This window comes from Rhinolophus hipposideros (assembly GCF_964194185.1).
Source record: "Rhinolophus hipposideros genome assembly, chromosome: 19".
NCBI classification, from domain to species: Eukaryota; Metazoa; Chordata; class Mammalia; order Chiroptera; family Rhinolophidae; genus Rhinolophus; species Rhinolophus hipposideros.
In genome coordinates this window covers 1,697,697-1,725,637 of record NC_138065.1, presented here as the reverse complement: position 1 = coordinate 1,725,637, position 27,941 = coordinate 1,697,697, and the positions used below count along the sequence as shown (strand labels likewise).

The 27,941-nt window shown below is 52.5% G+C and overlaps 2 protein-coding genes across 11 annotated transcripts in view; one reads left to right on the top strand and one right to left on the bottom strand.

Annotated features, from left to right (window-relative positions):
- LOC308487379 (GON-4-like protein) overlaps positions 1-27,941 on the bottom strand; it is a 69,339-nt gene that overhangs the window by 20,244 nt on the left and 21,154 nt on the right. For 2 of the 9 annotated variants that reach the window (XM_081025490.1, XM_081025488.1), the window contains exons 12-32: positions 27,344-27,445; positions 23,435-23,475; positions 22,714-22,817; positions 20,134-20,332; positions 19,541-19,627; positions 18,478-18,646; positions 16,908-17,052; positions 15,431-15,581; positions 14,749-14,865; positions 12,685-14,358; positions 11,944-12,199; positions 11,270-11,454; positions 10,202-10,399; positions 8,997-9,140; positions 8,392-8,535; positions 8,171-8,290; positions 6,996-7,109; positions 6,296-6,506; positions 5,231-5,840; positions 5,042-5,144; positions 4,067-4,470 (exon numbers count right to left, since the gene is read on the bottom strand). In XM_081025490.1, coding sequence (XP_080881616.1) covers positions 4,297-4,470; positions 5,042-5,144; positions 5,231-5,840; positions 6,296-6,506; positions 6,996-7,109; positions 8,171-8,290; positions 8,392-8,535; positions 8,997-9,140; positions 10,202-10,399; positions 11,270-11,454; positions 11,944-12,199; positions 12,685-14,358; positions 14,749-14,865; positions 15,431-15,581; positions 16,908-17,052; positions 18,478-18,646; positions 19,541-19,627; positions 20,134-20,332; positions 22,714-22,817; positions 23,435-23,475; positions 27,344-27,445 — 5,048 coding nt within the window. In that variant the 3' untranslated portion in view covers positions 4,067-4,296. Of the gene's footprint in view, positions 1-3,539; positions 4,471-5,041; positions 5,145-5,230; positions 5,841-6,295; positions 6,507-6,995; positions 7,110-8,170; positions 8,291-8,391; positions 8,536-8,996; positions 9,141-10,201; positions 10,400-11,269; positions 11,455-11,943; positions 12,200-12,684; positions 14,359-14,748; positions 14,866-15,430; positions 15,582-16,907; positions 17,053-18,477; positions 18,647-19,540; positions 19,628-20,133; positions 20,333-22,713; positions 22,818-23,434; positions 23,476-27,343; positions 27,446-27,941 lie in introns of those variants that run through there. The other 7 variants (XM_081025494.1, XM_081025489.1, XM_081025492.1 and 4 more) reach the window with 7 other exon arrangements.
- Positions 64-3,965, top strand: MSTO1 (misato mitochondrial distribution and morphology regulator 1). 2 transcript variants are annotated; one of them, XM_081025497.1, is made up of 14 exons: positions 64-192; positions 300-435; positions 835-904; positions 992-1,067; positions 1,301-1,355; positions 1,440-1,578; positions 1,732-1,849; positions 1,930-2,064; positions 2,147-2,299; positions 2,537-2,668; positions 2,742-2,926; positions 3,150-3,254; positions 3,345-3,454; positions 3,707-3,965. In XM_081025497.1, the coding sequence occupies exons 1-14, from the start codon at positions 109-111 to the stop codon at positions 3,919-3,921; spliced, it is 1,713 nt and encodes a 570-aa protein (XP_080881623.1). In that variant the 5' UTR covers positions 64-108; the 3' UTR covers positions 3,922-3,965. The 2 variants fall into 2 exon arrangements, with proteins under 2 accessions (XP_080881623.1, XP_080881622.1); XM_081025496.1 differs by having other exon boundaries at positions 2,144-2,299.

Below are 27,941 nucleotides of genomic sequence, written 5' to 3'. Positions count from 1 at the left end.
CCAATAGGGCGCAGAGAGCGAGGCCCCGCCCATAAGGCTACTGAGCCAATCGGCTGCGAGTGGCGAGTGGGCAGGCGGCGGCTGCGCGACCCAGTGGAGACGCGCGGCATGGCGGGCGGGGCCCGGGAGGTCCTCACGTTGCAGTTGGGACATTTTGCGGGGTTCGTGGGAGCGCACTGGTGGAACCAGCAGGTGAGGTCTCCGCGCGGCTGCCCCAGCGGAGCCTTTGGGACTTCCAGCCCTTACTTCCGTCCCGCCTTTCTCGCCACCCGAGTCCAGTCCTTCCTGTGCTTCTCCAGGATGCTGCGCTGCGCGGAGCGACCGCTGCGGAGGAGACGCCGGGCGAGTTGTGCCCCGACGTCCTGTACCGGACCGGCCGAACGCCGCACGGCCAGGAGACCTACACGCCGAGGCTCATCCTCATGGACCTGAAGGGTGAGGCGGCGGCCGGGGTCAGCCCAGTGCCCACTTGGCCCTTCGCTTCACGGCCCCCAGACCGCCCTGGGCTCAGGCCCGAGAGGAGGAGCCTGGGAGAGCCGACCGCGGGAGGCCTGCACCCGGGACGCGGGGAGGCACAGCTGCTCCCTTCCCGAGCCGGCTCTGAGACGGGCTGCTTGTCCCCGGACAGCGGTGTGTGGCACTGGCGCCTGTAAGACGCCGGGTGCGCTCTGCCTCCGGCCCCACCGCTAAGGACAGGATGGACTCTGGATTCGCCTAGGCCAGGGTGTTGCACGACTCCTGTCCGTTCAGGAAAACTTGGAAGCACCCAGTGCTGGGGACGGCAGACTGTCAGGACGAGGCTTTGACCTAACATTGCCTGTCATTTTTGTGCAGGCAGCCTGAATTCCCTAAGACAAGAAGGTGGACTCTACAGGGACACACAGCGAGACGCTGCGATAGCCTGGTATTGGGCTGTTGGGAGAGGAGTGGGTGCGCACAGGAAGCTGGGGACTGGCACCTGTGGCTAGGACCCGTCTCCAATCTCTTTCAGGGAGGGGAAGCTCACCACACACAAAGAGGAGCTCCATCCGAAGAACCCTTATCTCCAGGACCTTCTGAGTTCAGAGGTGAGGGCCTCGGCCCTGAGTTGCCACCATGCCTCACTGGGGCAGAGGAAGAGCATCTGAATCACCTCTGATGCCCGAGGGGGCTTTGGGGAGAGGCACCCTTTCCTCCTAAAGGACCAAGGCATAAACAGAAAGGAGGCTACCGGGTGTGGCCAGCAAAATCGGGGAGTAGAAATCCATTTTTGTCTGTGGTCTGCCTGGAACTAAATGCAGATTTTTCCCATCCCTCCCAGGGAGTGCTGTGTAGTGATGGTGTCTGGAGGGTCAAATCCATTCCCAGTGGCAAAGGTGAGACTTGTCCAGGTTCTGCAGGATGGGGGCTGGGCAGATCAGGGACCCCGAGAAAGGCACGGTTCCAATGCTTTTCTTCAGGTCCCGCGCCACTCACCACTGCTACACCTCCAAAGCCACGGACCCCCACCGAGGGCCGCATCCAAGTCTGGTCAGACTTCCTGAGAGCCCACCTCCATCCTCGGAGCATCTGTATGATTCAGAAGTACAACCACGATGGGTACGGGGGCCCAGAGGCTGTGGGCTGAGAACCGGGGCCCACCCATGGTGCATGAGGCTCTTGAAACCGTCCTCCGTGCCCTCCCCGAGAAAAGATCTCAGGGCTGGGTGGAGGGGCGTCCAGTGAATCCTGGGCTCTGTCTATGAATGGCAGTGAAACAAGTCGCCTGGAGGCTTTTGGCCAAGGAGAGAGCATCCTGAAGGAACCCAAGTACCAGGAAGAGCTGGAGGACAGGCTGCACTTCTACGTGGAGGAATGTGATTACCTGCAGGTAGCTGTGTGCATGGAGGACATGGGGCTGGGAGCTTCCCTTCCCTATCCAGTCCCACCTTCCATCATTCACCTGTCCAGGGCTTCCAGATCCTGTGCGACCTACACGATGGCTTCTCTGGGCTGGGCGCTAAGGCCTCAGAATTGCTTCGAGATGAGTACACGGGGCGAGGAATAGTGACCTGGGGGCTGCTCCCTGGTCCCTACAGTCTTAGGGTGAGTAGAACGTGGGGAGGGAGAAGAGGGAATGAGAGCCCAGTGAGAAAGTTGCTCAAACTCCTCTCCTTTCTTTCAGCAGGAGCCGCAGAAAAACATCTACCGTCTCCTGAACACAGCCTTCGGTCTGGTGCACCTGTCTGCTCACAGCTCCCTGGTCTGCCCCTTATCCTTGGGCGGGAGCCTGGGGCTGCGACCTGAGCCCCCTGTCCACTTCCCGCACCTGCATTATGATGTAAGGCTCAATGCTCAGGTGACAGCTCGTGACGGGGACCCTGGGGACCCTGACTCAGCAAGGCAGCTTCAGCTTGAACTCAGCTAGGAGGTGGCCTTCATTCCGGTCCTGTGCTTGCCGCCATGGGCCTCACACACCCGCTTTGTCCCAAAGCCCCGGACCTCTCTGCCATTACCGTCCTGCCTGCACTCGTTTCCGGCCCCGAAAGGCCAGTGCTCTTCTCGGTATCCTTTCCAGGCCACTCTGCCCTTCCACTGTAGTGCCATCCTGGCTACAGCCCTGGACACAGTCACCGTTCCTTATCGCCTGCGTTCCTCACCAGTCTCCATGGTTCATCTGGCTGACATGCTGAACTTCTCCGGGAAAAAGGTAGGAAGCTTCAGGAGCAGTCGGGTCAGAGCTGAGACAAAGCTCTGGGACTGGAGCTCATCCTTCCTTTCAGGTGGTGACAGCAGGAGCAACCATCCCCTTCCCCCTGGTTCCAAACCAGTCCCTTCCCGACGCCCTGGTGCAGCTTGGAGGGGCCGCCCCGTGGATCCCGCTGTCTGCATGTGGGGACCCTTCTGGAACACGCTGCTTTGCACAGTCAGTGGTGCTGAGGGGTCTCAACAGAGCGTGCCACACCAGGTGAGCAGTGCCGGCCTCAGGAGCCGGCAGACACTTGTTTTCACGTCCTTTTCTCTCTGGCACCTCCGGACAGTCTAAGGGCACAGCCCCTTTCATTGCCCCGCCCCCCCTTTATCAAAAAAAAGACTGAGCAGCCCGATTCAGCTGAGGGCCTGAGAACAGAAGACTCTTGGGTCCTTAGCACGCTGCCCCAGACTAAGGTGCTCTGGCTTTGTCCTGGCAGTCAGCTCCCCCCAGGGACACCTGTGCCCTCGGTGCTCCACGCGTGCGCCACTGGGGAAGAAGTCCTGGCCCGGTACCTGGAGCAGCAGCAGCCTGAAGCCCGGAGGTCAGTGTAACGCTCTCGGGGCTGCTCCCAGACCTCAGACCCCCTCAGGTGCCGGCTCCTCTCACTGCCGCCCTTCCTCTTGCCCCCCAGCTCTTCCCATCTGCTGCTGACGCCCTGCAAGGTGGCCCCTCCTTACCCCCACCTCTTCTCAACCCTCAGCCAGCAGGGCTCGGTCCTGGACAGTCCCCCCAGCGGGGCAGGTACGTAGCATGGGAAGAAACCCACAACTTCAGGCCTGGGCGCGGTTTTCTTCGTCCCTTCCTGGGTAAAGGTACTTAGAAAGTTCACAGGCAAACACTCCTTTATTCACGCTGGTTCCTGAGAACTGCTCTCCTCTGGAGTACTGGTCTACTGAGGGGACAGCCCACAGAGGGGCTGCGTCCCCTCTCTACACGCAGAGGCCCAGGGGAGAAGACCCCCGGTGACAGGCCTCCCCGCCCTCTCCCCCACAGCAGTGGACAGCGTCCCGGTCCTTGGGGCTCTCTGCTCCTCTTCCTCCTTGGATCGGACCCTGGGCAACTTGGCCCAAGAGCTCACCAAAGTGGACCTGCGGCGCTGGGCCAGTTTCATGGAGGCTGGCGTGGAGCAGGGGGACCTGGAGGAGCTGCTCCACGAGCTCCGCAGCCTGGCCCAGTGCTACCAGGGCGGGGACAGCCTCCTGAACTGACCTTCCGAAGGGAGAGTGGGTGTACAATAAAAGTGCGGATGCAGGCGCTGGTGTCTCGGGACTGGCTACACCCACACGCACCTACGACATGTAGGAACACTGCTCAGATGACCACCACGAGTGGACCCTCGGGACAAAGAAGGGGGGGATGGAGCTGAGCCTGTCCCTCAACGCTGTGTATGTACAAAGTGGACGTCCAAGGTCTTCAGAAAAGACCGCGACGCAGACGGCAGAGCCATGCGATGCCAGCCTGCCGTGTCCTGGTCCTTGCCCCGCTCCTCAGCTGTCCACTGAGCTCCAAGTACAAGCACCTTGTCCCTCGTCAGGGTCCGTGGGCTTGGGTCCTGTGCAGACGACACCTGCACGCTGCCCGTCTCACTCGTCCAGCTCTTCCTCAGACAGAAGGTCCCCGCGGTCAGACAGCTGGTCGGCATTGCTGGTGCTGGCCGCGTCGTCCTCATCCTCAGAGCTGGCCTCGCACGCGGTGTGGAAGAGCTGCATGAGTTCTCGGAAGCGGTGGGACACCTGGGACGAGAGGGGGGCTGTTCCCTGTTCCCGAGCTAGTGCCATGTCAGCACGAAGCACATGCCAAGGCGAACGGCCTGACTTGTCGCGCACAGTAAGGGCTGTGTCCTCACAGAAGGGGACTCAGGGTGAGGTGTCCTCACAGAAGGGGACTCGGGGTGAGGTGTCCTCACATAGACGGGGACTCGGGGTGAGGTGTCCTCACATAGAAGGGGACTCGGGGTGAGGTGTCCTCACATGGAAGGGGACTCGGGGTGAGGTGTCCTCACATAGAAGGGGACTCGGGATAACGTGTCCTCACAGAAGACTTGGGGTGAGGTGTCCTCGCCAAAGGAAACGGGGTAACGTGTCCTCCTCCCACGAAAGGAGACTCAGGGTGAGGGGCTGTTTTGCCCAAAGTCGCAACCTCCCCAAAACAAAACTAAAGTGGGATCTCTGGGACTCTGCTGCCTCAAGATGTTCTAGAACCAGTGCCACCACCCTGACGAGTCAGGCCCTTCCTCGGGGCCAACCTTTATAGTCACAGTGGGTGTCACCTCCCGGCTGGCCAGCCCGTCCTCTTCTTGCCAGGCCCCCCTTGGTGCCTGCCACTCACCTCGGTGGGGGTCTTGTTTCCGAGCTGCTGGGAGATGACGCGGAATGTGTGCGGCTGCGCTCCTTGCTCCTGGCACACGGTGAGAATCACGCGGTCGGCTTCCCTGTAAGCACACGCCATGGTCAGTCCTGCGTCGCTAACCGCTGCGTTCCATGCGCTCTCCAAACACACACGTCCGGCCCTACCCACCTTGTCCACAGGACCACCTTTTCCCCAGTGGAGCTGACCTTGCTGTTGTTGGCACATACTGTGACTTCTGCGGCCTTGGGCGGCGGCTCCCCCTCCGGGCCCCTGCCCTGCATTCCACTGTCTTTAGCCAAACCGCCTCTCGGGGCTGAGGGAGAAGTCTCTGAGGTGTCGATTCCTGATGAAGATTCGTGGACAAGGGCCTTCTTTTCTGACATCTTCACCCTGGCTCTGCCCGAAGGCAGCCAGCTCTCGTGAGCATCTGGTTTCCCAGCCACCTGTCTTCTCCCTAAGTCTCTGGTCCTCGAGGAAGCAGGGCTCGGGAGGGAAGCAGGGGGGTCGCCAGTTCCAGGCCGTCTCTCGCTTTCTGAGGCATCCCAGACCAGCACAGGCGCCTCCGACCCCCCTGCAGCCTTCTGGCCACCCCCCTCGTGCAGAAGCCTGGGGGACCCCTCAGATCCAGCCTGGCTTCTCCCCATGCTGGCTGGCACAGCTCCAGTGCTGGAAGGAAGCTGACGCAGCTCCGGTGAGCAGGCCGGTGGGCCATCCAGGAGGAATTGCCGGTCTGAAGGCGTCATTTCTTGGGACAGTGAACTGCTCCCCACTGCTGGTCCTGCTTAGGAGAAAACCAGGACTTAAGGGTCTGGCCAGGCCCCGATGCACCTCAGAGCTCACCACAGGCTCACGCTAGTAAACATGGAGATCCAGTTCTGATCTAAGAGGCAGGGCTGGGGGCTGAGGACACAGTGGGAAGACAGAAAGTCTGGCTGCCAATCTGAGAAGAAGAGTCTAGAATGCGGATCAGCGGGGCTGACCACAGGACAGGCTCCAGGCATGGGAACACAAGAGCACGCCTGAATCCTGCTGATTCTGCATGCGGACGGAGGCCACACAGGGAAAGCTAAGGCTGGACGGGAGAAGTGCTTCCCACCGGTTTGTTGCTAGGATGGATTGTAGTCCATCGCTAAAAAGACTCATTTAGCCAGGGTCAAAGCTGTTCTTGCTTGAACTGTGTGACAGTAAGACACAGAAAGGGAGAACGGCCGGGGCGGCCGTCAGCTCACTCACCTGGCACGGGCATCTCTCCCTTGCGGGCACTCCTGCCAGCCCTGCTCGGGGGGGCCTCAGTGCCCCCCCGCTCCTCCGGGCCATCCTCCTCCGTCCCGTCCTTGCCCTGCCCAGCTTCCTTAGCAGCAGGCACAGGACTTGTCTCTCGGGGGGGGCTGCCGCCCACCAACTCTGGAGGCTCCTTGCTCTTGTAGGACTTGCTGTCACAAACCTGCAGGGATGGCCTTCTGGGTCATGGGCATCCTGACTTCCTCGGTCTTAGGGGCCGACCAAAGGAAGGGGCGCTGCCCTGAGCTCAGCAAGGCAACCAGGCCGCACTCCACCCGGCTGGCCAGGACGAGCCCCGGCCTCAAGCACTCCTGCGGATGCGTTTCTGCTGCCCACCACCACGGCTCTAGAGAACCAGACCACTTTTAGGGGCTGCATCCCTGACACAAGTTTACTTCACTGGGGAAAAAATCTAAGACAGAACTATCTGAACTGGTAGATTCTTTTCCAACTCCAAAAGCTTTACCCATAGGATTCTCTTTAAAAAGCAAAATCCGTATGTTTTTAAAAGATTCTATGTGTGTTCTGTGTGTCTGTAATGAGCTTATTTGTATCTGTACACAGATATAAATAAGGTCCACACCTGTGGTAGGAACTATGCCCCAAGCGTCAGGCAGCCTGGGGTTGCCCTGGGCACCTGTCCCCTGCTCACCTTGCTGCTGCAGTGACTACAATTTCTGCGTTTGTTCTTCTTCAGCCTGGAGTCAGGGCCTCCTTCATGGCAGGGACACATGCACTCCTTGGCCCCGTCTGGCCACTCAGCCTCCTAGGAGAGACCTGGGCTTGGTCAGCTGCCCAGCGTTTGTGGTTCCAAGTGAGGAAGCTAAGCCCGCCCTGGAGCTCGGCCTTTCTGTTTTCACACACCATCTCCGCACATGGCCTGAGGAAATCAACCTCGAACTCGAGGAAAGCCTATTATGAATCCCTGAAACATCCTTAAATGACCCAAAGACTGACATGTCCCAGTTGCCCAGACGTTTGAGGAAATATTTAAGTCAAACACAGCCGGAGGCAGTCACTAGAGAGGGCCCTCCTGAGCTGCGATCTACTCACTCATCTGTCTGTCTGTCTCTCCCTGTGCCCTGAGCTCTCCGCTGTCCTCCAATCCCCTTGAGGGAGGGCTTTGGACAAATGGAAGGCTCACTCAGTAACACTGTTCAATAAACCCAAGTACCATTATTATCCCCACTGACGGTGGAGACAAGGAAACAGAGAGATTAAATAAACTGCCCAAGGTCGTGCAGCTACCTCAAATTAGCTTTTCCCCAAGAAAGAGCAAAAGACATGGAGTAAAGGGACATGGAGGAGAAACGCGACTTCTTGAGAGCAGTGAGTAAGCGCAGCCTGGAGCCCGGGTTACGTGGGTTCACATCCCAGCCGTACTCTTAGGAAAAGCGAGACCTGGCCACGGCCTTTCTCTGCTCTTCCGCTGCCTCGTCTGTAAACGGCAGAGGGGCGCGCTGTCTGCACAGCTCACTGTGGGCGTCAGCTGAGTGATACCCCATGAAAAAGCTCCCAAGAGATGCGTGATACTTTGTAACACAGCTGAGAGCCAGCTGTTATTATCATTCAACTGGGCTTCTTGGTTCTATTTCTTCACATGAACACACAGAAGACCTGAAGACCCCAGGGCAAGAGAAACGGCTGAGCTAGGAAGACCGGGAGCAGGCCCTTCCGGACTCTCCAGCGGCTGCACTTTGCTCCCACGGGCTCCGACGCCGTGGCAGCCTTGGAGCCGAGGCCCGGCGCCATCCTAACGCAGACAGACATTTCGGCAGCGGCTCAAGACGTGGCTGGTGAAAACGACACCAGCAACGCACCATGTACCTTATCGGGAGTCGGGGCCCCGGTTTCCTTTCTCCTCTTGCTCTTTGATGCTGTGGGTATCTTGGGAGGCTCTTCTTCCTCCTCCACATCAGGCAGAGCCACTTCCTCAAAGCCATCAAACTGGGCAGAAGTTGGTGCCACTCAGCACTGACTGGTGCCACTCAGCCCCTTGTCTGCCAGGCCTGCCCCGCCCCCCAGCCCTCCCGCAGCGCGGCCTGTACCTCATACTCCTTCTCCTCTGTCCAGTTGATCTCTTCAAAGTCACCCATCCGGCTAGCTGCTGGGCGCAGGTGGTCAAAGAAGATGGAGAACTCATCCTGGAGGTGGTGGTGGCCCTTGAGCAGATGCCACATCTGTGTCTTGAGCTGGGAAGAGTTGTAGGGACACATGGAGTCTGCAGAGCCCGTCAGGCTGCATTCCCCATCCACCCCAGGGACGGAATTCCAAGCTCTGCTTTCCTAGTCAACTGGGAGATACAGACGTCCGCCTGGATAGCTGAGGACTCTGCAGCCCTTCCCTCCAGGCCTGGCTACACGGAAGGGCTATTAGCAACAGGTGTGACTCCTGGTGACAACACTCTGCCCCTGCCCCACTGACCTACAGCTCGGGCACCCCCCAGCCGAGCCCATCAGCTCCCTCCTGGAACTTCCTTCCAAGGCTCTATGGCATTCCTGAGCATGAACACAGTCAGCCTAAGAAGCCCTGCCTTCATCCCCTCCAGTAAGCGCCTGGTACCCCCGAAGCCAAGGCTCTAGACCAGCTGGGGGGGTGAAGGGAGAGGCCCACGGCCCAGATGATGGTGGAGGAGGCGGGATGGGAAAGGTACCTCCGTGACCTCCTGGGGCGGACAGTCCGCACAGCTCTGCAGGACCTTGATAATCCTCTGGTGCTGTGATGGGTTCTCCGCAAAGCAAATTTCCAGCTGCCGAAGAAACTTGCGACTCTTCTCAAAAGCCTGCTGCTCCTCAAACTACCGGAGTGGAAAGAGGGCGAGAGTAGTCACCTACTAGAGCTGCTAGAGAGAACTTGACGGTCCACACGAGCTGATTTGACAAGGCCAGGCACGGGGGTGCAGGGCTCTGGCTGACAAAGCCAGTCTCTCCTAAGACCCCAACATCTACCCGCCTTGGGTCTCTGGGGTCTCGTGGCCCCAGGCAAGTAAGATGTGAATGCAAGAGTCAAGATGTGGACACATCTCACGGTGTTTATTGCTTCATGAACTGTGAAATCAGGCACTCAAGCCCATGCGGCATTTCAGTTTACAAAGAATTTTCACACATCCACTCATTTGATGTTCATGATAACACAGGAAGAGAAGACTGGCATGGTTTGCATTATTCCATCACCATCTAACTGCCTGAAGACAGCCAGAATTAGTCTCATTGTATCCTTTATTCCCAGGACAAACACCCGGAACTACTGGGACATGCCGCATGGTTAGCTCCTCATTCTCCAACATTCCAAATGTCACCTCACCACCTGGCCTTCCCAGCGCAACGCGGGGAAAATTGCAACACGCCCCTCAGCCTCCACCTACAACTCCCAGGTCCCCTTTCCTGCTTTGTTTTTCTATAAAATGGTATCACTCTAAGGCATTATGTGCTATGTATTTTATTGTTTCTGTCTATTTTATAATTTGTGTAATACACATACTTGACTGTCTATCATCTAACTTTCCCCATGAGGATGAAAACTCCACGAGGAAAGGACTTCGTCTTCTGTAGTTACCACCGTCCTCGTCCCTACGACTTCGCCTGCCACATAGTTGGCACTCATTCACTTTTGTTGACTGCACGCGTTTTGCAACAGTGACAAGCAAGAGGCACCTGATTTAACTACAGTCTTCAATGGCAACTAGTGGTAACCCCCATCCCGCATGGGAGAAAATGAGAGCAGGGGGTTGGGCAGGCGTCCCATGGAGACAGCTCTTGGCGCCCTGGCCAAGTCGGGACGGCGGACAGAGTCAGGCAGCTCCTCTCATCCATGTCGCTGTGACCCAGCAGTCCGGGCGCTGTGTGCCCATCTACTCACCAGGCCGCAGGCCAGGGCCTGCTCTGGCAGCAGGAACGCGGCGAAGTCCTTCAGCAGCTGGGGCCAGCCCTGGAGCAGGGCCTGCAGGCTTCTGTAGAGGTCCACAGCTGTGCGGCGCTGGGACCCCGACTCGAATTCATAGATGACCTGGAGGAAATCCTCATACTTGCCCGGGACGTGCTGCAGGGCTTCTCGTACCTGTACAGGAAGACGTCAGTCGCCAGTGCCCTTCCTTTGGGCCCCAACAGAAAACAAGGGCACCGAGGGCAGAGGAGGCGTTACTGCCGGGGAGCCCCAGGATTCATCCTTCAGAGGCGCCTCCCCCGACAGGCCCTGACATCTGTTAGCGGACGACATGGAGCGCTGAGCAAGGAATAGCTCCCCTTCCAGATGGGCAACCGAAAGCCCTTCCTTCCCCACGGACCTCAGCCCACCCCACAAAACCAGGCCAGCTTTTCTCGAGCTCACAGCCCTACCCATGCCTTCCTGACTTCAGCTCTACACAGAAATACATAAGGAGTTCTGCTACAGCTATCTCAGTGTGATTATCCGAGGGTCAGTAACAGAGATTAGGACTGTTTGTAAAACATCAGGAGACAAGAAAAAGCCACGGCGCTCACTGCTCGCCCTCCACTCTGCTGGGGCAGCAAAGCAGTGTTAGCTGGCGGAGGAGCCAGCTGCCAGGAACAGGCCGCTTCACGTCTCTGGTCAAGGTGCTTCCCTGAGATCCACTCTCCGGCCAGTGTCCAAAGGCCTTTCTGCTCAAGCCCAGCACTCAGGAAAGGTCCTTCTTAGCCCCGCAGTAAGGTCACAGCCTCTCACCCACGATGGCGGTATCATCTTTCCTCAATTTCTGATGTGAGGTACTAACAATCACCCTGCTTGGCACTGACTGTCGTCTCCTTGTGGTTCTCGCACACAGATCTCAGTAATTCCAGGAGGGCAAAGGCAGAGGCACACAAGGCTGTCGGGCAGCCTGGGAGGCAGACTCCATTTTAAGCACTCCTCCCTTGAAGAAGTGCCCTCCTTCAGTGGGAATGGTGGAAATAGGAAGCCATATTTGCCTACCCTGGTCAGGTAAGCCTGAGCAAAGGCCAAATCCTTCTGCTCCCTGAGTGGGTCCCGCTCGAGAATGTTCTCATCATACAGCAACAGCAGCTTGGACGTGTCCTTGCTGGCCCGGGCCCGACTGCCGCGCTTGCTGCGAGCTCGATGGCCACTGCGGCCCTTGCCGGCAGCCTTACTGCTCTCTCCTAGAGCACAGGTAAGAAGGGCTGTCTCTCCGCCCCCAGCCCCCAGCCCGCCCATCACAGGCACCCACCCCACCGACAGTATGGACAACTCAGGAGGAAGCTGGTGGGAAACGCGACGAGGCCCGTCTGCCCGTCCAGTCGGCTCAGCGCAGAGCCAGCAGTCTGCAAGGCAGAATGGCTGTGCAGGGCTCTCTGGGGACGAGGCTGGTGAGGAATGAGCAGTGTTCCTGCAGTGAGCACAGCTCTGAGCCTCACGCGTGACAGATGAATTAGGATGTGAATAAACCTAACACAAATCAAGCAGCTGGTGAGAATCCAATGTAAAATGCCATGAGCATCTCGTTTGCAAAGGAATCAACGTGAACACCGGTGTGGGGCAGGGGGTTGCAGGGCAGAGGCAGATGGCGGGTTACCCGCTGGCCGCTCTGCACATGTCCTTTAGACAGTGAGGCCCACTGAGACCTGGCTTCATCCGCTCCGCGAGCTCACCTGGTGGCGTCCTGCTGGTCCCCACTTCTGGAGCAGTTTTGGGAGAGACAAAGGTGGTAGGTGGTTTCTCGGCAGGGTCTCCGCCAGCTTCATCGGCCACTTCATCCTCCTTCTGCAGGCTTTCCATTCCTTCTGCTTCTTCCTCCTCCTCTTCCTCGGGCTCCGAGTTCTCTTCCTGCGAGTTCTCTTCCTCAGACTCACCCTCCTGACTCAGGCGCCTTTCCGACGCGAGCCAAGTGAGTTTTTCCATCGTTTCCTGCAAAGCCCAAGAATGGTCAGAAGGGCTGCTGCTGGCCCCCACGTGTTGGCTGCACAGAGCCCATCCGAAGGAGCCGACAGTAATCAATCGGGGTGGGGTGGGGGTCCCACAGCTATCAGGGGTAGCTGGGATTGCAGCCTGACAGGAGCGGGGGAGGACGATGTATTCTAGAAGGTCCCCTCCACCCTGAAGAGTTTTCCTTTGCCACGGTCCACACTTCCGACCTATTTTTTTGGCATTTATAATGTGCTTAGGTGATTCAATTTAACATTTAAATTAGCTTAAGTTGAATGTAGTAAGTAAAATTTCACCCTTTCCCTCTCCTCTCACCTCAAACCCAAAATATGTCCCATAATACATTCAAAAGTCAAATAAAACTGGTTTGAGGACCAGATAAAGTCCTAAAACCCGCAAGCGGGTGGCCTACCGATACAGTACACACACGGTGAGTCCGAGCACGGGCGAGTAGCCCCAGCTCTCACCTGCAGTTCCGGGACGGAGAGCACGGATTCCTCAGAAGCGGAGGACATCTCGTCCTCCTCGTCCTGCGTAAGGTCGTCAAAGTCCTCTTCCTCCTCCTCCTCTGGCCCAGCTGGGGTCCCCGCTGAGCGCCCATCGATGCTGGGCGAGTCTTCGGGCTTCCCTGGGGGGCTGCTCAGTGCCGCGTCAGGCTCAGTGGAGGCTGCAGCATTCTTCGCAGACTCTCTGCTCCCATTCCCTGCGTTTGCTCCGTGAGGAGGCTCCTGCGAGGCTGGAGGGGTTTTAGCGGGTGGACTCCTCTCCTCCTTTGGGGGGACCGGCTGTGTCCTCGCCTCCTTGGCAGCGCCGGCCTCCTCACGTGGACAGCCGGTGTCCGGCTCCCCAGAGCACTCTTCTTTGATGTCCTCACAAAAGGCCGGCTCCAGGGGGGCACTGCACACTTCCTGCCCATGGTCCTTAGGTTCCATCTTGACCACTTTGTCCAAGTCCCCAGGAAGAGCGCTGAGAGATTCCGGGAAGCCCTGAGCCAGAGGCTCCACGACGTGCCTCCCCTCCTCTGTTTTCACAACAGTCCAGACATACGCACTGTTCTCCGGCGAGTCCCCCTGGCACAGCCCGTCTGTGGGCGCAGGCCCTGGGCTGTGCTCCCTCGTGGGGAAGACGGCAGCACAGAGAGGAGACAGGTCCTGGGCTTCTAACTTGGGTACCAGGCCCTGGAAGGCATTTTTCCCTTCGTCCAAAGGACAGCCAATGTCCCCGTTCACCGGGGCCTTTTCCTCAGGGCTGGGCTGCACAGGAAGCTTCACAGAGTTGCCAGAAACAATTAAGGGGGGCATGGAGGAGGCCACCAGGGGCTGGCTCAGTGGGCAGGGGAAGGAAGTCGGGTTAACCAGGAGTGTGGTGATGGGAATCGTCTGCGAACTGGGGGCCACAGCAGCATTGACAGGCTGGATCACGTTGCAGCCACTGCCAAGACTCACGACCTTCACGGTAGCGGCAGGGACAGTGAAGATAACAGGGGCCGAGTTGATGAGGGGGACAGACTTCAGGCAGACGGAGGCCTTGGCCCCCTTTCTCTTGGGGCCTCTCCGTTTCACGTAGGGCTTTCGAAACTTCGAAGGGGCAAGTGAGGGCAGCATCACCTTGGGCACGGGAGCCGAGGAGAGCAGGGTCTGGGGCTCGGACAGAGGGTAGCTGGTCCTGACCTCAGGGGGCACAGTGGGCAGTGCTGTGGGGGATTCGAAAGTGTCACCCCCGGGGACCCCCCGGGGAGGGACGCCTGACACGGTCTGGAAAACAGTGGCTGGCTGCAGGCTGGGAGGCAGGCGGAGTAGCATTTTGCTCGGAGGGGCTTCTGACTGAGCGGACCTGGCTGGGGTCTTCCCAGAGCTGGAGCTGGGCTGCAGAGAAGGGCTGGGTCTGATTAGGAGCGGCTTCAGGGCGGACGAGCGCTTCTGTCTCCAGCCCTTCCTGGAGAAGCAGTTGGCAGCTGGCTTCAGGGTCAGAACTACACCCTTGGGCAGCAGCAGTGGGTAGCGGCTCTCAGCCCCCGGGGAGGAGCTGCTCTTCCCCAGGTCCGGGTCCGGCTTCACCTCAGCGGCCGCGGGGCCATTTCCTCCCGCTCCGGCGCCATCAGCTATGCGCTGCATCTCCTCCCGGATGGACGGCAGACTGGCCTGTTGGCAACAAGAGTGCTCAGATCCAGCCCAGGTCAGAATCTGGGGGGCGGAAAATCGGGCTCTCCAGATTTCAGGGACCTTGACAGGACAGCCTCGAGACATCTTTTCAAGATTTTCCTGCTTGACATCAAATTTCTACGGAGACTACATTCCAACTGCACACTCCAGAAACGCTTTTCTGAATTTCATGGGGAAAACAATCATTGTCCCCACTATTTGTAAAGGCCTGTCGAACCACCGGGGAGGGGGCAGCAGGAGAAGAAGGGCGATAGAGGGAGACCTCTGAAGTCCTGGCCCCACAGCTCAAGCCCGAGATCGGTGAGGTGGCCGGCGGGGCCGCCGGGGTTTAGCGGCCTGCAGCCCCGCCCCTCCGAGCAGGAGGTTTACCTTTAACCAGAACGGCAGCCGGTGCTCTTCCCGCTCGACTGGCGGCTTCCACTGATGGGGCTGGATTTCTTCGCAGCACTTCCCTAAGGTGGGCAGCTGTTTGGTCTTCTTGTAAAACTGCGCAGGAAGAACACAGCACGAGTCACACTCCTGTCAGAGGCACGGCCCTCTGTTAGGTGGGGGAGTGGGGCGGGCAGGGTTTGAGGCAGACGCGTGCGCACACGCACACATCCACGTACACCAACAGCATGTGCGGAATCAGCTTCTGCATTTCAAATTAAACTAACCTCTAACTGGTAAAGACTGTACAATGACTGCCTGTCTGCTAACTGCTCATCTCCATGCTGGTCACCAAGAAGGGAAGAGTTTAAGTCGCATGGAAGAGGAAGGAGATGGTTAGTTAGACGGATCCTATTTAAACTTTGCCCCTTCTCAGGAGCTGTCATGACAGTGCCCTAAACCTCGTGGACGCATGGCAGCTTCCTTTCTAAGCAAACAGAGGAAGAAGGTAATACTCGAGAGGAAAATGCTCGCTCAACTTCCCTGGAAGGCGAGAGGAGATTTAGTTCAGTGCAGGCGGGAGGGATCGCTGTAGGTAAAGGCCCCGCTCCCCACTGGGCGCACGGAGAAGGAGGGCCCGTGGGCGAGGCCGCCAGGGCAGCCGCCTGCCAGGAGCGCTCACCTTGAAGATATTGTCAGGAGCTCTGTGCATGCTTCGGTTCTTGATTCTGACCGTCAGCTGGCAGGCAGTCTTGCACGTCAGAAGGTACTTGCTGATGAGGGGCTTGGGAAACTCGGTCCCCTCAAAGTGCTTCAGTCCTAAAACTAACAGACTGAGAAAGCAGCAGGGGCGTGAAACCTCACTTCACATGCATTCTTCGACAAAGCCCCCAGACTCACTCCCCATTCTCCAACACTTTTTCTGCATCTAATTCTTACACGAGTGAATGGCTACTTGACAGAAAATTTCAAGTATTTACTGAGTGCTTGTAAGTGCTATGAATAAGACACAATCAAGTGGAAAGAGGAAAACCTAGGCATAAATCACTAATAAATGTCAGATCACGTGATCTTCATACTAATAATACAAACGCAGCTCAAAGGAACGCAGAGGAAGGAGGAAGGATGTCACAGAACAAATACGAAAAGAGCAATGGGCACCGTGTTAGCCATTTGAAATCAGCGTCAACACCATCTCCCATAGTGACATGTTCACTTCCGGCTGCCTATGTCATCACTTCCATCAGTATTTACTGATGGCAGTGGGGCAACACGTATCAAGAACCACAAAAACGTTCCTAACCTTCATCAGATAATCTCACTCTTGGGAATTTACCCAAAAGGATAAACTCAAAGGATTTTCAAAAGCTCTGTGTCCAAAGATCCTTGGTGAAGAGTCACAGACAACAGCAAAACGGGGCGCGGTGGGGTACCAGCAAAGAAAAGAACTATCATCAGGCCACTCAATATTGCTTTAAGATGTTACACAGAACAAAAAAGGACAACGGTACAGCACAGAGAAAAACAATTTCAACATGTGAGGTTTCAAAAACAAACAAAATTATACTTAAACTGCCAATAATTATGTAAGAAATGCAAAGAGGAAAATCATTGTCTTGGGGTGGTTAGGATAATGGATATAAAAACATTTTTCCTTTGGAAAATTTCCTCTAATGGTATACATGAGAAGATTGGTTTATACATTAAATACTGTTGCCCCAAAAGTAAGACCTAGACAGACAATCAGCTCTAATGCGTCTTTTGGAGCAAAAATTAATATAAGACCCGGTCTTTATTTTACTATCATGTAAGATCGGATCTTACATAATGTAAGACTAGGTCTTATATTAATTTTTGCTCCAAAAGACACATTACAGCTGATTGTCCGGCTAGGTCTTATTTTCAGGAAAACACGGTAAAAGACAAAAAAAAAATTTTTAAATGTTCCAAAGTGTGCATGTTATTTCCCCAAAAGAATAGTTTCTGGCCCTGCTGAAACAAGCATGTCTAGAACGAGAATCTTCTCCCCACGTGCGCCCTTCTCTTTGAATCTTGTCTTACTGCACACACCTTACTCCCCTGAACTCCTCCAGAAAAGAACTAGGTCTTGTCCTGGGACTCGGTGCCTGCCCCCCCACCATCCCACAGCAAACCCTTACTTGTCCTCTGCCTTAGTGAATGAGTTCTTATCCTGGGGGTTCTTTGCCTTCAGAGAACACACTGGGAGGAGCTCCGGATACATGAAAACCTTGTTTGTGGCCAGGATCCAAGCTACTTGCTTTGGCAAACAGGGAAATTTGCAGGCTGTAAGAAAAAGAAAACAAAAAATCTTTCATAAATGCAAATCTAGCACCAAGAGGGCTTCACAGAAGCTCCTGAATGCCTTTCTGCATTAGGGAGAGCTGGTCCTACCTAACTTGATGTCTTGCCACCCACACACCCTCTCCCCAAATGTTTCCACCGCTTTCTCAGCCTAACATTTGCCTAAAAGGCTTCACATTCAGTGGTATTAAAAGCTGATTCTCTCATTCTCTCCCAGATTATGTTATTTAACACACTAAGTAACATCAACACCTACAAAGTACCGAGTGACACCTAGCACACAGTGCACACTCCAAAAATTTTTACCTCCTTCCCCCTTTAAATCCTTGAACGGTAGGTGATGTTCAACTATGCGTTCTTTCTTCCAGGATAAGATTCCAACTTGCTTAACCTCCCTCAAGAATCTGATATTCCAAATTTGATTTGATTCTTACTTAACTTTAAGTTCTCCCAGATTCCTCCTGAGGCTGGGAACAAACAAACCATAAACGGAATGAGACCATTCAGTCTCGTTCACTCTGGCTTGCTATCTGAGCCTCTCGGTTCCAGGCACGTCTAACTTTCCAGAGATAAGCACTACTACCGCCGTATTTCTCCTTCCATAAATGAGATTTTCATATGCCCAAAAGGAAAACAGAACACCATATGTCCAAGTTAGCGGTCGTTTGGTGTTTTCAGTGACAACATGCAGCTAATAAAGCAGTTTGAGATCAGTGTGCACAACCTAATGCACTTAAATCCAACTATATTTAATTTCACTAGAAGAGTCAGGGATTTCACATCAAATACAAAGACAAACCCAAGTCCAGAGCAAACCATGACTAATGTGTTAAACCAGGAAACAAAGCAGAAGCAAACAGCTGGATTCAGGGAACAGCAAATATTTTCTAAAAAAAATACTAAACCAACGCAAGGTAAAACCCAAACCCAAACCCACAAATTTCTGTAAAATACTGAACATGGCGAATGGGCCGCATCTCTGATTTGTGCCTTGTCCCAAGCCAACATTCTTTCAAAATGGAGACAGCACGATACTCGTTATAGGGCATAAAACGATCCTGAGGAAGGACAGCGAAGACCTAACCTTGCCCGACCTTCCCACTTGGCTTCCATCTTCCTGGACCCCAGTGTCTTGCTCTCGCTCCTACCCTCCTATCTACTTCAGTCCAATTCTTAGCACTAAGCCCCCATGTCGACCTCTGGTGACCCAGCCTGTCCACTGCCTCCATTCCCTACTCAATTATCACACAATTCTGGAATTTAGATCATGAGTACAAAGGGAGTCCGGAAGAGAGGCGGGAGAAATTATACATCTCTTGTCTCTTCCATCTCCAGGACACTATCCATGGAATACGACTCACAACTCATTGCTAGTAAAAAGTTGAAGTGGACACGTCTGTCCCCTACCGGTCTTGACACTTTTCCGAGGACTCCAGTCGATGCTGACGTGTGTGCTGAAGTCTTCAATGAGCTGCATGGCCCCCACCAGGTTACAGGGTTGGAACAAGGTCTGAAACTTGGGGTTGAACTGCTGGTGAAGGGCGATGGAGCTTTGAGCGAAGGTTCCCAGCTCTTCCTGGGAAAAGCGGACACAAAGGAGATCTAAGTTCCAGGCCATTAGCACCCACAGCCCTCAGCCTCAGAGGGAGGAACGTGTCCTTCCTACTCTAGGAGACAACGGTAGCATTAGCGCTACCCCACTGAGCTTCTGCTCAGATATTCAGGAACCGTGGTGAGGACACACGCATTTTGTTCTTGTTTTGTTCTCAGGCTGAGTGTTCCTGCGCCCGCTGGGTGTTAAGTCTAGCCCCCAGCTACAATCAAGGTTCTCAAAAGCGAGAGCCGTTGCTTTTCAAAATTTTCTGTCGTTTGGTTTCTCAAATAAGACTTAGAACCAAGTACTTCTCGCGATTCTCTGAACACAGGAAGAGGTGAACACAACTATTGATGACCAGGACAGCTTGGAGTACCAGCCAACACACCACTCAAACGCCAGAGAGACTTATCCAAGAAGCAAGGCTCACCATCATTACCTGCCCAGAAGTTCAGGGGCAATTTTTATAGCGTTTAAAGTTTCAAAATTAAAAGCCCTTCCTCCAAAATACTTCAAAATGTCACGAGCAAAACTAATTTTCTACGTAAGACACAGTTATTGAACCTAATGAATGGAGAACGAATTCAATAAAAACAAGAGAAGTACCGAAAACCTAAGAAGTCACGGTGGATCTAAAGATGAGGACAAGGACCCAATAAAAACATGAGGAACGTTCGTAAGGACATGGAATACACTCTGTACTTTCATGGAAATCAGGGCTCACGTTGGCCCAGCAAACATGGAAGCCACCAGAAGAGCTATGAAACGGGCAGGAGAGGAGAACCATGTGGGTGACGATGGGGGAACACCTGTGCAGAGCCACCTGCCGAGCTACTGCACACTCCGGTCCAGAGGTAGGGACATCTGGAATCTTACCAGAAATATCCTGGAGGTGCTGGCCTCCGAGCTGAGACTGGGGTTGGCGGTGGAGAGAAGGTGAATTTGCGTCAAGAGCTGAACATGCTGGGAGTGAAAACAAGTCACACAGTGACACGTTAGGACAGCATTTCCAGAACCCAGAAGATCTTACCAAGGTAGCTGCAACTTTGTGCCACGTGTTTTGCTTTCTGGCGGGAGTATGAGAACAACACAGTATGTGGATAAGAACTTCGCAGATACGTTCGTTCCCCTTGAGCAAAATGGTAGAACCAGAGGAAGCTTAACCTCCAACCACAGAAACTGAGATTGGAAAGAAGAAAAACTACTCTGGCAGGGAGGCTGTTACACCCCGAATGGAGTGCCACGGACTCCCTGAAGTCCAGAACTCTGGACACTGTCGGGTCCTTCCGTGTGCTCTTGCCTGAGCCACAAGGACTCTTGGACCTGACTGTCAAGGTCACGGCTGTGGGAAGACGCTGGGCCTCCGGTTTCCCCCGGCACCAAGACGACACGCTCCTGACCTTCACAAGCCACTCCCCGGGGCCTGGCTGTGCCGCCGTGGGCCGGGCAGTGCCAACACCGTCCCTCACCTGCTGCATCTGGTGCTGCAGCCTCTGCCGCTGTGCGGGGTCCAGGATCAGCGTCTGCTGCACCTTCTCAGCCTGCGGCTTCACCCTCTCCGCCTCCTGCTGCTGTCGGGCCGAGGACTTCCTCATCTTCAGCTGTTCCAGGAGCTCCTTCATCGTACGGTGCTGCTCATTCAGCAAGTTGGCCAGCGGTTCCTCAAACCTGCGCCCACGGGGAGATGACGGGGTGTGAGCACTGCTCTGGGTCCACGACACATCCGATTCCTCCTCATGGTGGGCCAAGAGGCCAAGTCCTTTCCATCACCCAATCCCACAGTAGCCCACAGGTGACACTCGCAGCCTACCCGCCTTTCCCCGAGTTGTGAGCGTAGATCTGCATAGGACGGTTCTGAACTGCCCCACCCCATTCTACCATCAGCCCTCTAAGTAATGTAGGGGAATTAAACAAAAGCCGAGGCGCAGAGAAAGGTCTGGATAACAAAGCGTCAAGGAGCTATGGGAACTCGTCCTTCTTGCATCATACTGACACCCACATTAACCGGGGACTTGTGCTTCACGCTGATACACGATCGTCTCAAAGCACGGCATGTGTTCTCTAACTTACCCATGAGCCCCATCCCAGGTCTAGCTTCTCCCATTCTCCTACTCCCATCCATCCAGGCGGCCCTGCCTTCCTTTCTTAAAAAGTCCAAGAGCTTCTAGCATGAAGCAAGCAGGGGATATACTAAAATACAGGCAGTTTGAATGAACAGTGAGAAGCTGGTTCAAGTATTACCTAACTCCGTCCATGAAAACCCCTCTGAATTGCTCCTCCAAGTTTTCTAACCCGCCCCTCGCACCTGCGTCCAGGCAGCGCTGAAGCATGAACCCTAACACCTGGCGTGCTAGCTCTGAGCTGGAGGCAGCACGAGACACTTGGGTGATGGAGCCCGAGCTGACACGTTGCGCCGTCAGGGCAAGACCTGCTCAGGTAGCTATGACTGCCAGATTATTGTATTTCAAGAAATCCTCTCTGTTGGAGCAACAGTTAAATGATAATAACTTTTTCCAACAGCCTTTGAGAATAAAACTGTTTCCTTTTACAGTATTTCCTACCAGTGTAGACAGGCACAGGGTAAGACCCTAAGGGCATGGGACCGTCCTCTAGACACCCTTTACTGAGAACTGAAAACTCCTGACTATCTGCACTGCTAACAGGAACAGAAGAACAGAGACCAGAAAAAGCAGGCAATGCAAAAGCAGGCCGCGCCTCGTTCTAGTAATAGTATTTCCTGGAGAGTTGGGAAGGGGAGCACAGATGACTCACCTTCCCCATACGTTATTTACTCAAAGGTTAAAACCATGTTTGCATTTTTTGCTGAAAGACCAGCAGCAGTCCAAGCAGATCAACTGAATGCTGGAAGCAACTGAATTTCAACAAGGATTTTAAAGTAGTCACATAATCCCCAAATTTTAAAAATTTATAGTTGACTTGGGAACTGAAATAGGTTTACAGATGGAGCAATGGTTCCATTCCGCTACACCTGAATTTTGTTCTGTGCACTGTGGCTCGCAGTAAGTGGGTCAAATACACTCTTAGAAACCTTGAAAATGTTCCTTTGGAAAAAAAGTACATATGTGAGGTGACAGAAGTGTTAATTCAACGGGGGAATCCTTTCACAGTGTAACATGATCAAATTATCATGCTGTACACTTTCAATATCTCACAACTTTGTCAATTACACCTCAATAAAACTAAAAACAAAGCAGAATCCTGAGGTTTCTGTGGTAGATATACTACGGCATTTATTGGATGGAACATCACTGACACGTCTGGCTTGCACACTGTTTAGTACGCCTTGTCTTTTGCACCAAGGTCCAGCTGGCAGACAGACCCCAAGCTCTCTAGTTAGGTAATGCTGTTCAGGTCACACGCAGGACTACTCAGACGCCGTGGTCTCTCCGCTTAGCTTTGTTCCACCCGTGGCATAACCCACACCCTGCCCTCTGCTGCAACTCAGAACGGATAACAACAAAGTACAGATAGACGGATCATGCAAACCCATCACAGAAACGGGGAAAAATTAAAGGCTCTGCCATCTGGGTGGGGCACCACAAGTGCCAACTTTGTGTGAAGAGGACAGTACATATATTTCAGACTCCAGGGCGTTTCTGCACATGCTTCATGGTTTAACTAATTAAGGGGAATAAAAAGGCATTGCCTAGGTAACTAGCAGGCTTTCACCACCGCTTACCAGATGCTAACGACAAATGAGGAGCAGGACAGGAACCTGGCTCCCACTGGGCAATTTCTGTGGCTGGCCAGAGTCCCACGCACCCCTCCAGCACCACTCACCTGGAGAGGTTGCTGTGGATGGCAGCTACTGTTTTCTCTCCCTTCCCAAACAGATACAGCGTGGCCTAGAGCTGCACTGCCCCATAGTAAGGAGACTTAGCCACTCGACACCTAACACGCCCCAGGGCTGGGCACCCGACATCAGTAACTCGGGCAGTTAGGGCTGAGAAATAAACGGAGATCTCTGCAAACCCTTCCAGACACATACTTGCCTCCATTCTGAGGCTCAAGGTCTCTGGCTAGCCTACCGTAGGGCTTGAGGCGTGTTAAAGTTAGGCCGGGGCTCAGCCACCCGTTCCTCCTCCTCGGGGCCGTCATCTTCCATGCTGGGGAATCCCATCTCGTCTTGGAACTGAGGGGAAGAAAAAGGTGGGTTTTCCTGGGGGATGGGCATGCGGACGTCGCTGCAGCCATGCCAAGGGAAAGCAGAGAGCAGTTCACAGGACGTTAACAACATTAGCGGCACCGAGAAAGAGCTGCAGCAGCACCTTCCTCCCTTCAGGCACCCACAGTCCCACACATGGGGTGACTAGACTCTACACAGGGAAAAAAATCTCTCAATCAGCCAATCTATAATGGTGAGGACAGAGCATGCATAACTCAAAATGTTCATAAATATATTTCATGGGACAAACTTAAGAGAAAGGTAACTATGTCTGCTCAGAATAATCTAAAACCAGTTTGCAATCTTTATGGATGGACCAAATGATAGCTGGGGGGGCCATCCATGCTTGCAAGAGAATAACCTACATATGGGTGTTCAAAGTCTGTTAGTAGGTTACTGCAAAAATAATTACCGTTTTTGCAATTTTTTTTAACCTTTTAAACTGCAATTACTTTTGTACCAACCTAATAGTTAGCAAACTTCCCCTGCCACTATCCTCTTTCCTACGTGGACTGAAGGGGTTCGGGGTGGTCAGAAGAACCCACTTTGCTATCCCAAATTCTCACTCCAGGATCATTACTCACAGTTTCAAACAGCTCTTCCATCAGCCCATTCACTTCCTTTTCTGCAAAAGAGCCAAACGGTATGCTGTTGGCACAGTTCATTTCATTTTGCAATAAGGCAGAATTCCAAGAAGACAATGTGTGTTGTTTTCAGCAAGGTATCCTCTCATCTATCTATCATTCAGTCACTCAGAAACATTTACGGACACCGACAGGGGGTTTACCCCTGTTCTAGAGGCTTGGGACACGTGACAGAACGAACAGAACTGAAGCTTTCTCTTGAAGCTTCAATTCTAGTGGGAAGATACACATGGAACGTGAGCTCGATGACTTTACGGTAAGACAAATTCAGTTTGTTGACCTGTCCTACTGCACAGAGTCAGGAGAGAAGTCGAGCCATGTGTCACAGGACCCTGTCTTAGTACCTGAACTACTCAGCAACTCCATCCATGACCTAGGAGACCCATGAAACAGTCATCAAATCGGTAAATGACACAAAGCTGGAAGGGATTGCCAGACCAACTGATGACAGCTTCCAAATTCTGTTTTCTCACATTAATGGACAGAGTGTAACGAGAAGAAATGTAAAGGCTTGCATTTAGGATTTTAAAACATCGGTTTCTTAAGGGCACAAAAAGGTGAGATGGCTCAAAACCAATGAATGTGAAAAACACCACATATTTTGGTTGACCTGAAGCTCAGTGTGCCACAGCTCCTGCAAAATAACGCTCACGTCCGGGAAAGCAGGCACCTCACTGAGCGAGCGCAGAGCCAGACGGCGTCTGAAGGACTGCGGTCATTTCTATGTGGGCCCTTCCCAGAGGGCATTAAAAGGCTCAAATCCAAATGCTGGTGAGGACACAGAGCAATTGGAATTCTAATAAGGATGGAAACTGGAAAGCCACTGGGGTAAATGTCTGGCAACTTCTTATAAAACTAAACCTACATCTGTCCTCTGACCTCTCCTAGGTAGCTGCTGACCCACGAGAAGTACCACGTCCGCCTACAAAGGCTTGAACACAAACGTTCAGAGCAGCCTTATTCAAGGTCGCTGAAACTCAGCAAGGGCCCAGATGTCCATCAACACCTGGAGGTAAAAGATGGATCAACAAACTGGTATATTTACGCATGGAATCCGCGTCAGCAGTAAGAAAGAACAAATTAATGATACACGCAATATGGATGAATTTCAAAAGTACTATTCTGAGTGAAAAAAGCCTTACATAACAGAACACAGACTATATGATTCCAATTATACGAAGTCATAAAACAGGCAAATCTAATCTGTGATGGAAAAAAATCAGAACAGCAAATCCTCTAGGGGGATGATATAGGGGCATGAGAACACTTTCTGGGATGACAATTCTGTATGCTGAGAGGGGTTTGGGTTACACAGATTTAAGCATGTCAAAACTCACTGAATGGTACATTTAAAATTTGAGTAAACAACTGAGTATAAATTTACCTAAAAAGAGAAATTATAAACAAATATTGAGCTCTAAGTCATGATAACATGCTGAAATGTTTAGGAGTGAAGTGTATTGATATCTACAATTCACTCTGAAATGCATTTAAAACACATACACACACACTCACACACACATATGGATTTTAGATAGAGAGAGATGGAGAGCTAAGTGATAAAGCAAATATAATAAAAGTTAATTAAAGAAACTAGGTGGTGGATACATGGGTTAGTCTACTGTACAATTCTTTGAATTTTTCTCTATGTTTGAAAAGTTTCATAATATAATGAGTGAGAAATTTTTTTAAATAAAGGCTGGAATCCAGAGAAGGGTAACTTGGGCAGTGAGAGGTGTGGAAACCATGGCATCCAGAGAACTGGAGAAACTTGGTGTGTCTGGCTTAGGAAAGAAAAAAGTCAGGAAAAGAAACATCTTTTACTCTGCACACTTGGGAGTAAATTACATTTTTCAGCCACAAAGGATAAACAGAACTGTAAAGGCTGATTTGGATTCAGTAGCGAAAATATTCATGGAAGACACACTTCTGCCGATGGATAAGCTCCCCACCAGCGGTGCCCAAACAGACGAAAAGGCCACATGAGAGACTGGAAACAAGTGGGAGAAAAGGCTATGACCACATGAAACTTTTCAAACTCTATGATTCTATGCTTTTTTACTCCTAAGTTTTGGTTATGCATGTAAGGGCAAGTCCTCCTAAAGGAATTATAATTAAATATGACAACGTCAGATGAGAACAGGAGGAAGAACAAAATTAAAATTCGACCCTAGCTTTCACTTATGATCACCGACTAGAAAAGATGACCCTTCAGGCAGGCATCCCAGAGAAGTTCACTATTTGATGGGCAAATATTGTCAGCACCCTGCAAAACACCGGCTCTACAGCACTAAGTACAAACTCCAGAAGTTCAGACTAGGGCAGAAGACAGACACGAAACAAGCAATTCTGAGAGTGATAAGTATTAAAAAGGACATACCAAATGGTATGGAGTCCAAAGCAAGAAGATCGATCCTAAGGAGGGGACCTCCCTGAGAAATTGTAAACTGAAGGGAGTCACAAACAGAAAGGGAAGGCACCTATATTCCAGGCTGAGAGCTGAACCGAAAGGAGATCTACTTTTCTGCTTCGAGCATATGTTTCATTCCCAGCATATGACACTGTGGACCAGATGCTCCTTCTTGGACAGACCCTGCCCTTGGTTTCTGCCACCAGACTTTCTTGATTTTTCCTGCACTTTCCTACGCCCTCCTTCATGGTTTTCTCCAAGCCTAAATCCTCAAGCTTTTTCACTCTGTACTTTCTCTTTGATTCCTGGTACTTCCCTGTCAGTGCTTCCTGTCCTTAACTGCCGTAACATACCAACATAAATGGAAGAGCTTCATAAAGGAAGTGGCATTCCAATCTTAAAAACAAGATGAAAGATCAAAGAAAGCAACAAATTAGAACATAAGTCCTAAAGGACCGTGATTACATAATTCTCTTTGCACAAAAAACTGTGTTATTTAGGTATGTAATAAATACTTTTAGATGCTTATAAAGCTTTCTCCATAACCTGGTCAAAAGCCAACAACCTACCTTCTCTGGGCTGTGTATAACTATTCCAGTAGAGGGTCATGCATACACTCAGTAAAAATCAATAGTTTCTGAAATACGTGTTTTCCATCACTGGCAAACTAGCTAATGAAGTAATTTTTTAAACAAATGATTCAAGCCAAGTCATTTCCTTGTTTCCATGCCTCCAATCTTGTTCTCTTTACCCAACAAACCAGTACATTAAACTGGTGTTAAATCAAACTGCTGTTTCTAAAATCCAAATCAGTTCCAATTCATTTCCTGCTTAAAACTCTGAGCTCTCCTTTTCGATAGATCAAAACTCAAAGTCAAGGTTCCCTGCTCACCTTTCTACCACCACTCACTCCACAACTATACCAAACCACTCACGATTCTCCAAACACATTCGTTGTTGGTTCCCAGTTCCGTGGTTGGCAGAGATCCCTCTCTGCCCCGCCTCACCAAAAACGCCCTGCTCCTCCTTCCAAACTAAGATGAAATTCTCATGTGGTGAAGCCCCCCACACCCCCCTCCGTATCACACACTAGATCACATCCTCTTTGAGGCCACAAGCATACCTTACACACAACCTCTTACAGCACCTATCACTTTGGATTCTAACTTTCTCTGTTTGTGTCCCTTACTAAGCCGACAAGGCAGATGCTGTGTCTTAATCACTTGGGTACAAAGAACAGTCCCTGCCTTTACACAGACTGGGGAGCCCAAGCGACTAACAGACTTCCTGAATATAGTCCTCAATTTCGAGAATTACAGAAATCAATGGGTAGAGGAAGTTTAGCTGTCTTAGCTTCCCCGCCAAAGATCTCCAGAGCAAACGAAGGTGGACGGGGACAGGCCGGAGCAGGCCTGGCCGGGACTGTGACGCAGACTCACTGGTGATTCTCACGGCCCGGTCTGTGCGGAAATCCTCCGTGTCTGGCTCATCGCGGTCTTCCAGGAAATTGTATTCTGGGTCGTCGTCATCGTCTGCCTCATCTAAGGGACAAACATGGTTCAGACTTATTTCCCACTCCGAAATCTCTTCTCCAGTACCAATGTACGATACTCAGCACGTGAGAATATGCGTCAATAAAGCACATGGATTCGTGAGGTTTGAAGTAACTCACTGTTTTCCCCCCCCCGTGCCTTTGCACAGATCATTTCCCACAGCTCACCCGTCTCACCTAGTATTCTTTCCAGTAAGTCAAGTTCCTTCCTTCCTTCAAACAAGGCTTAAATCTCTCAAAATGCAGCAAAAGCCAGAAAACTGAATATAAAATTTATCTCAGTGATCCCACTTTGAGTAGTGCTCTCATGAAAATAATACTTTTGTAAAACGATTTATACAAAGGTAGTGGTAGTGAAAACAAGGAATACCCCTAATTCCCAATAATTAGGGAATGACTATAATTCTGATGCCTTAGTATAAAATAGTATATATGTATAAAACATAAACATGTAACGTTCCATAAATACTCACTACATACATGAC

What these genes read in the sequence shown, in the direction of transcription:
- MSTO1 (XM_081025496.1), top strand. Translation starts at nt 109, where the DNA reads ATGGCGGGCGGGGCCCGGGAGGTCCTCACGTTGCAGTTGGGACATTTT. An exon ending in AGGACCTTCTGAGTTCAGAG is followed by an intron (nt 1,068 to 1,300) that starts GTGAGGGCCTCG and finishes CATCCCTCCCAG; the next exon opens with GGAGTGCTGTGTAGTGATGG. An exon ending in AGGAATGTGATTACCTGCAG is followed by an intron (nt 1,850 to 1,929) that starts GTAGCTGTGTGC and finishes TCACCTGTCCAG; the next exon opens with GGCTTCCAGATCCTGTGCGA.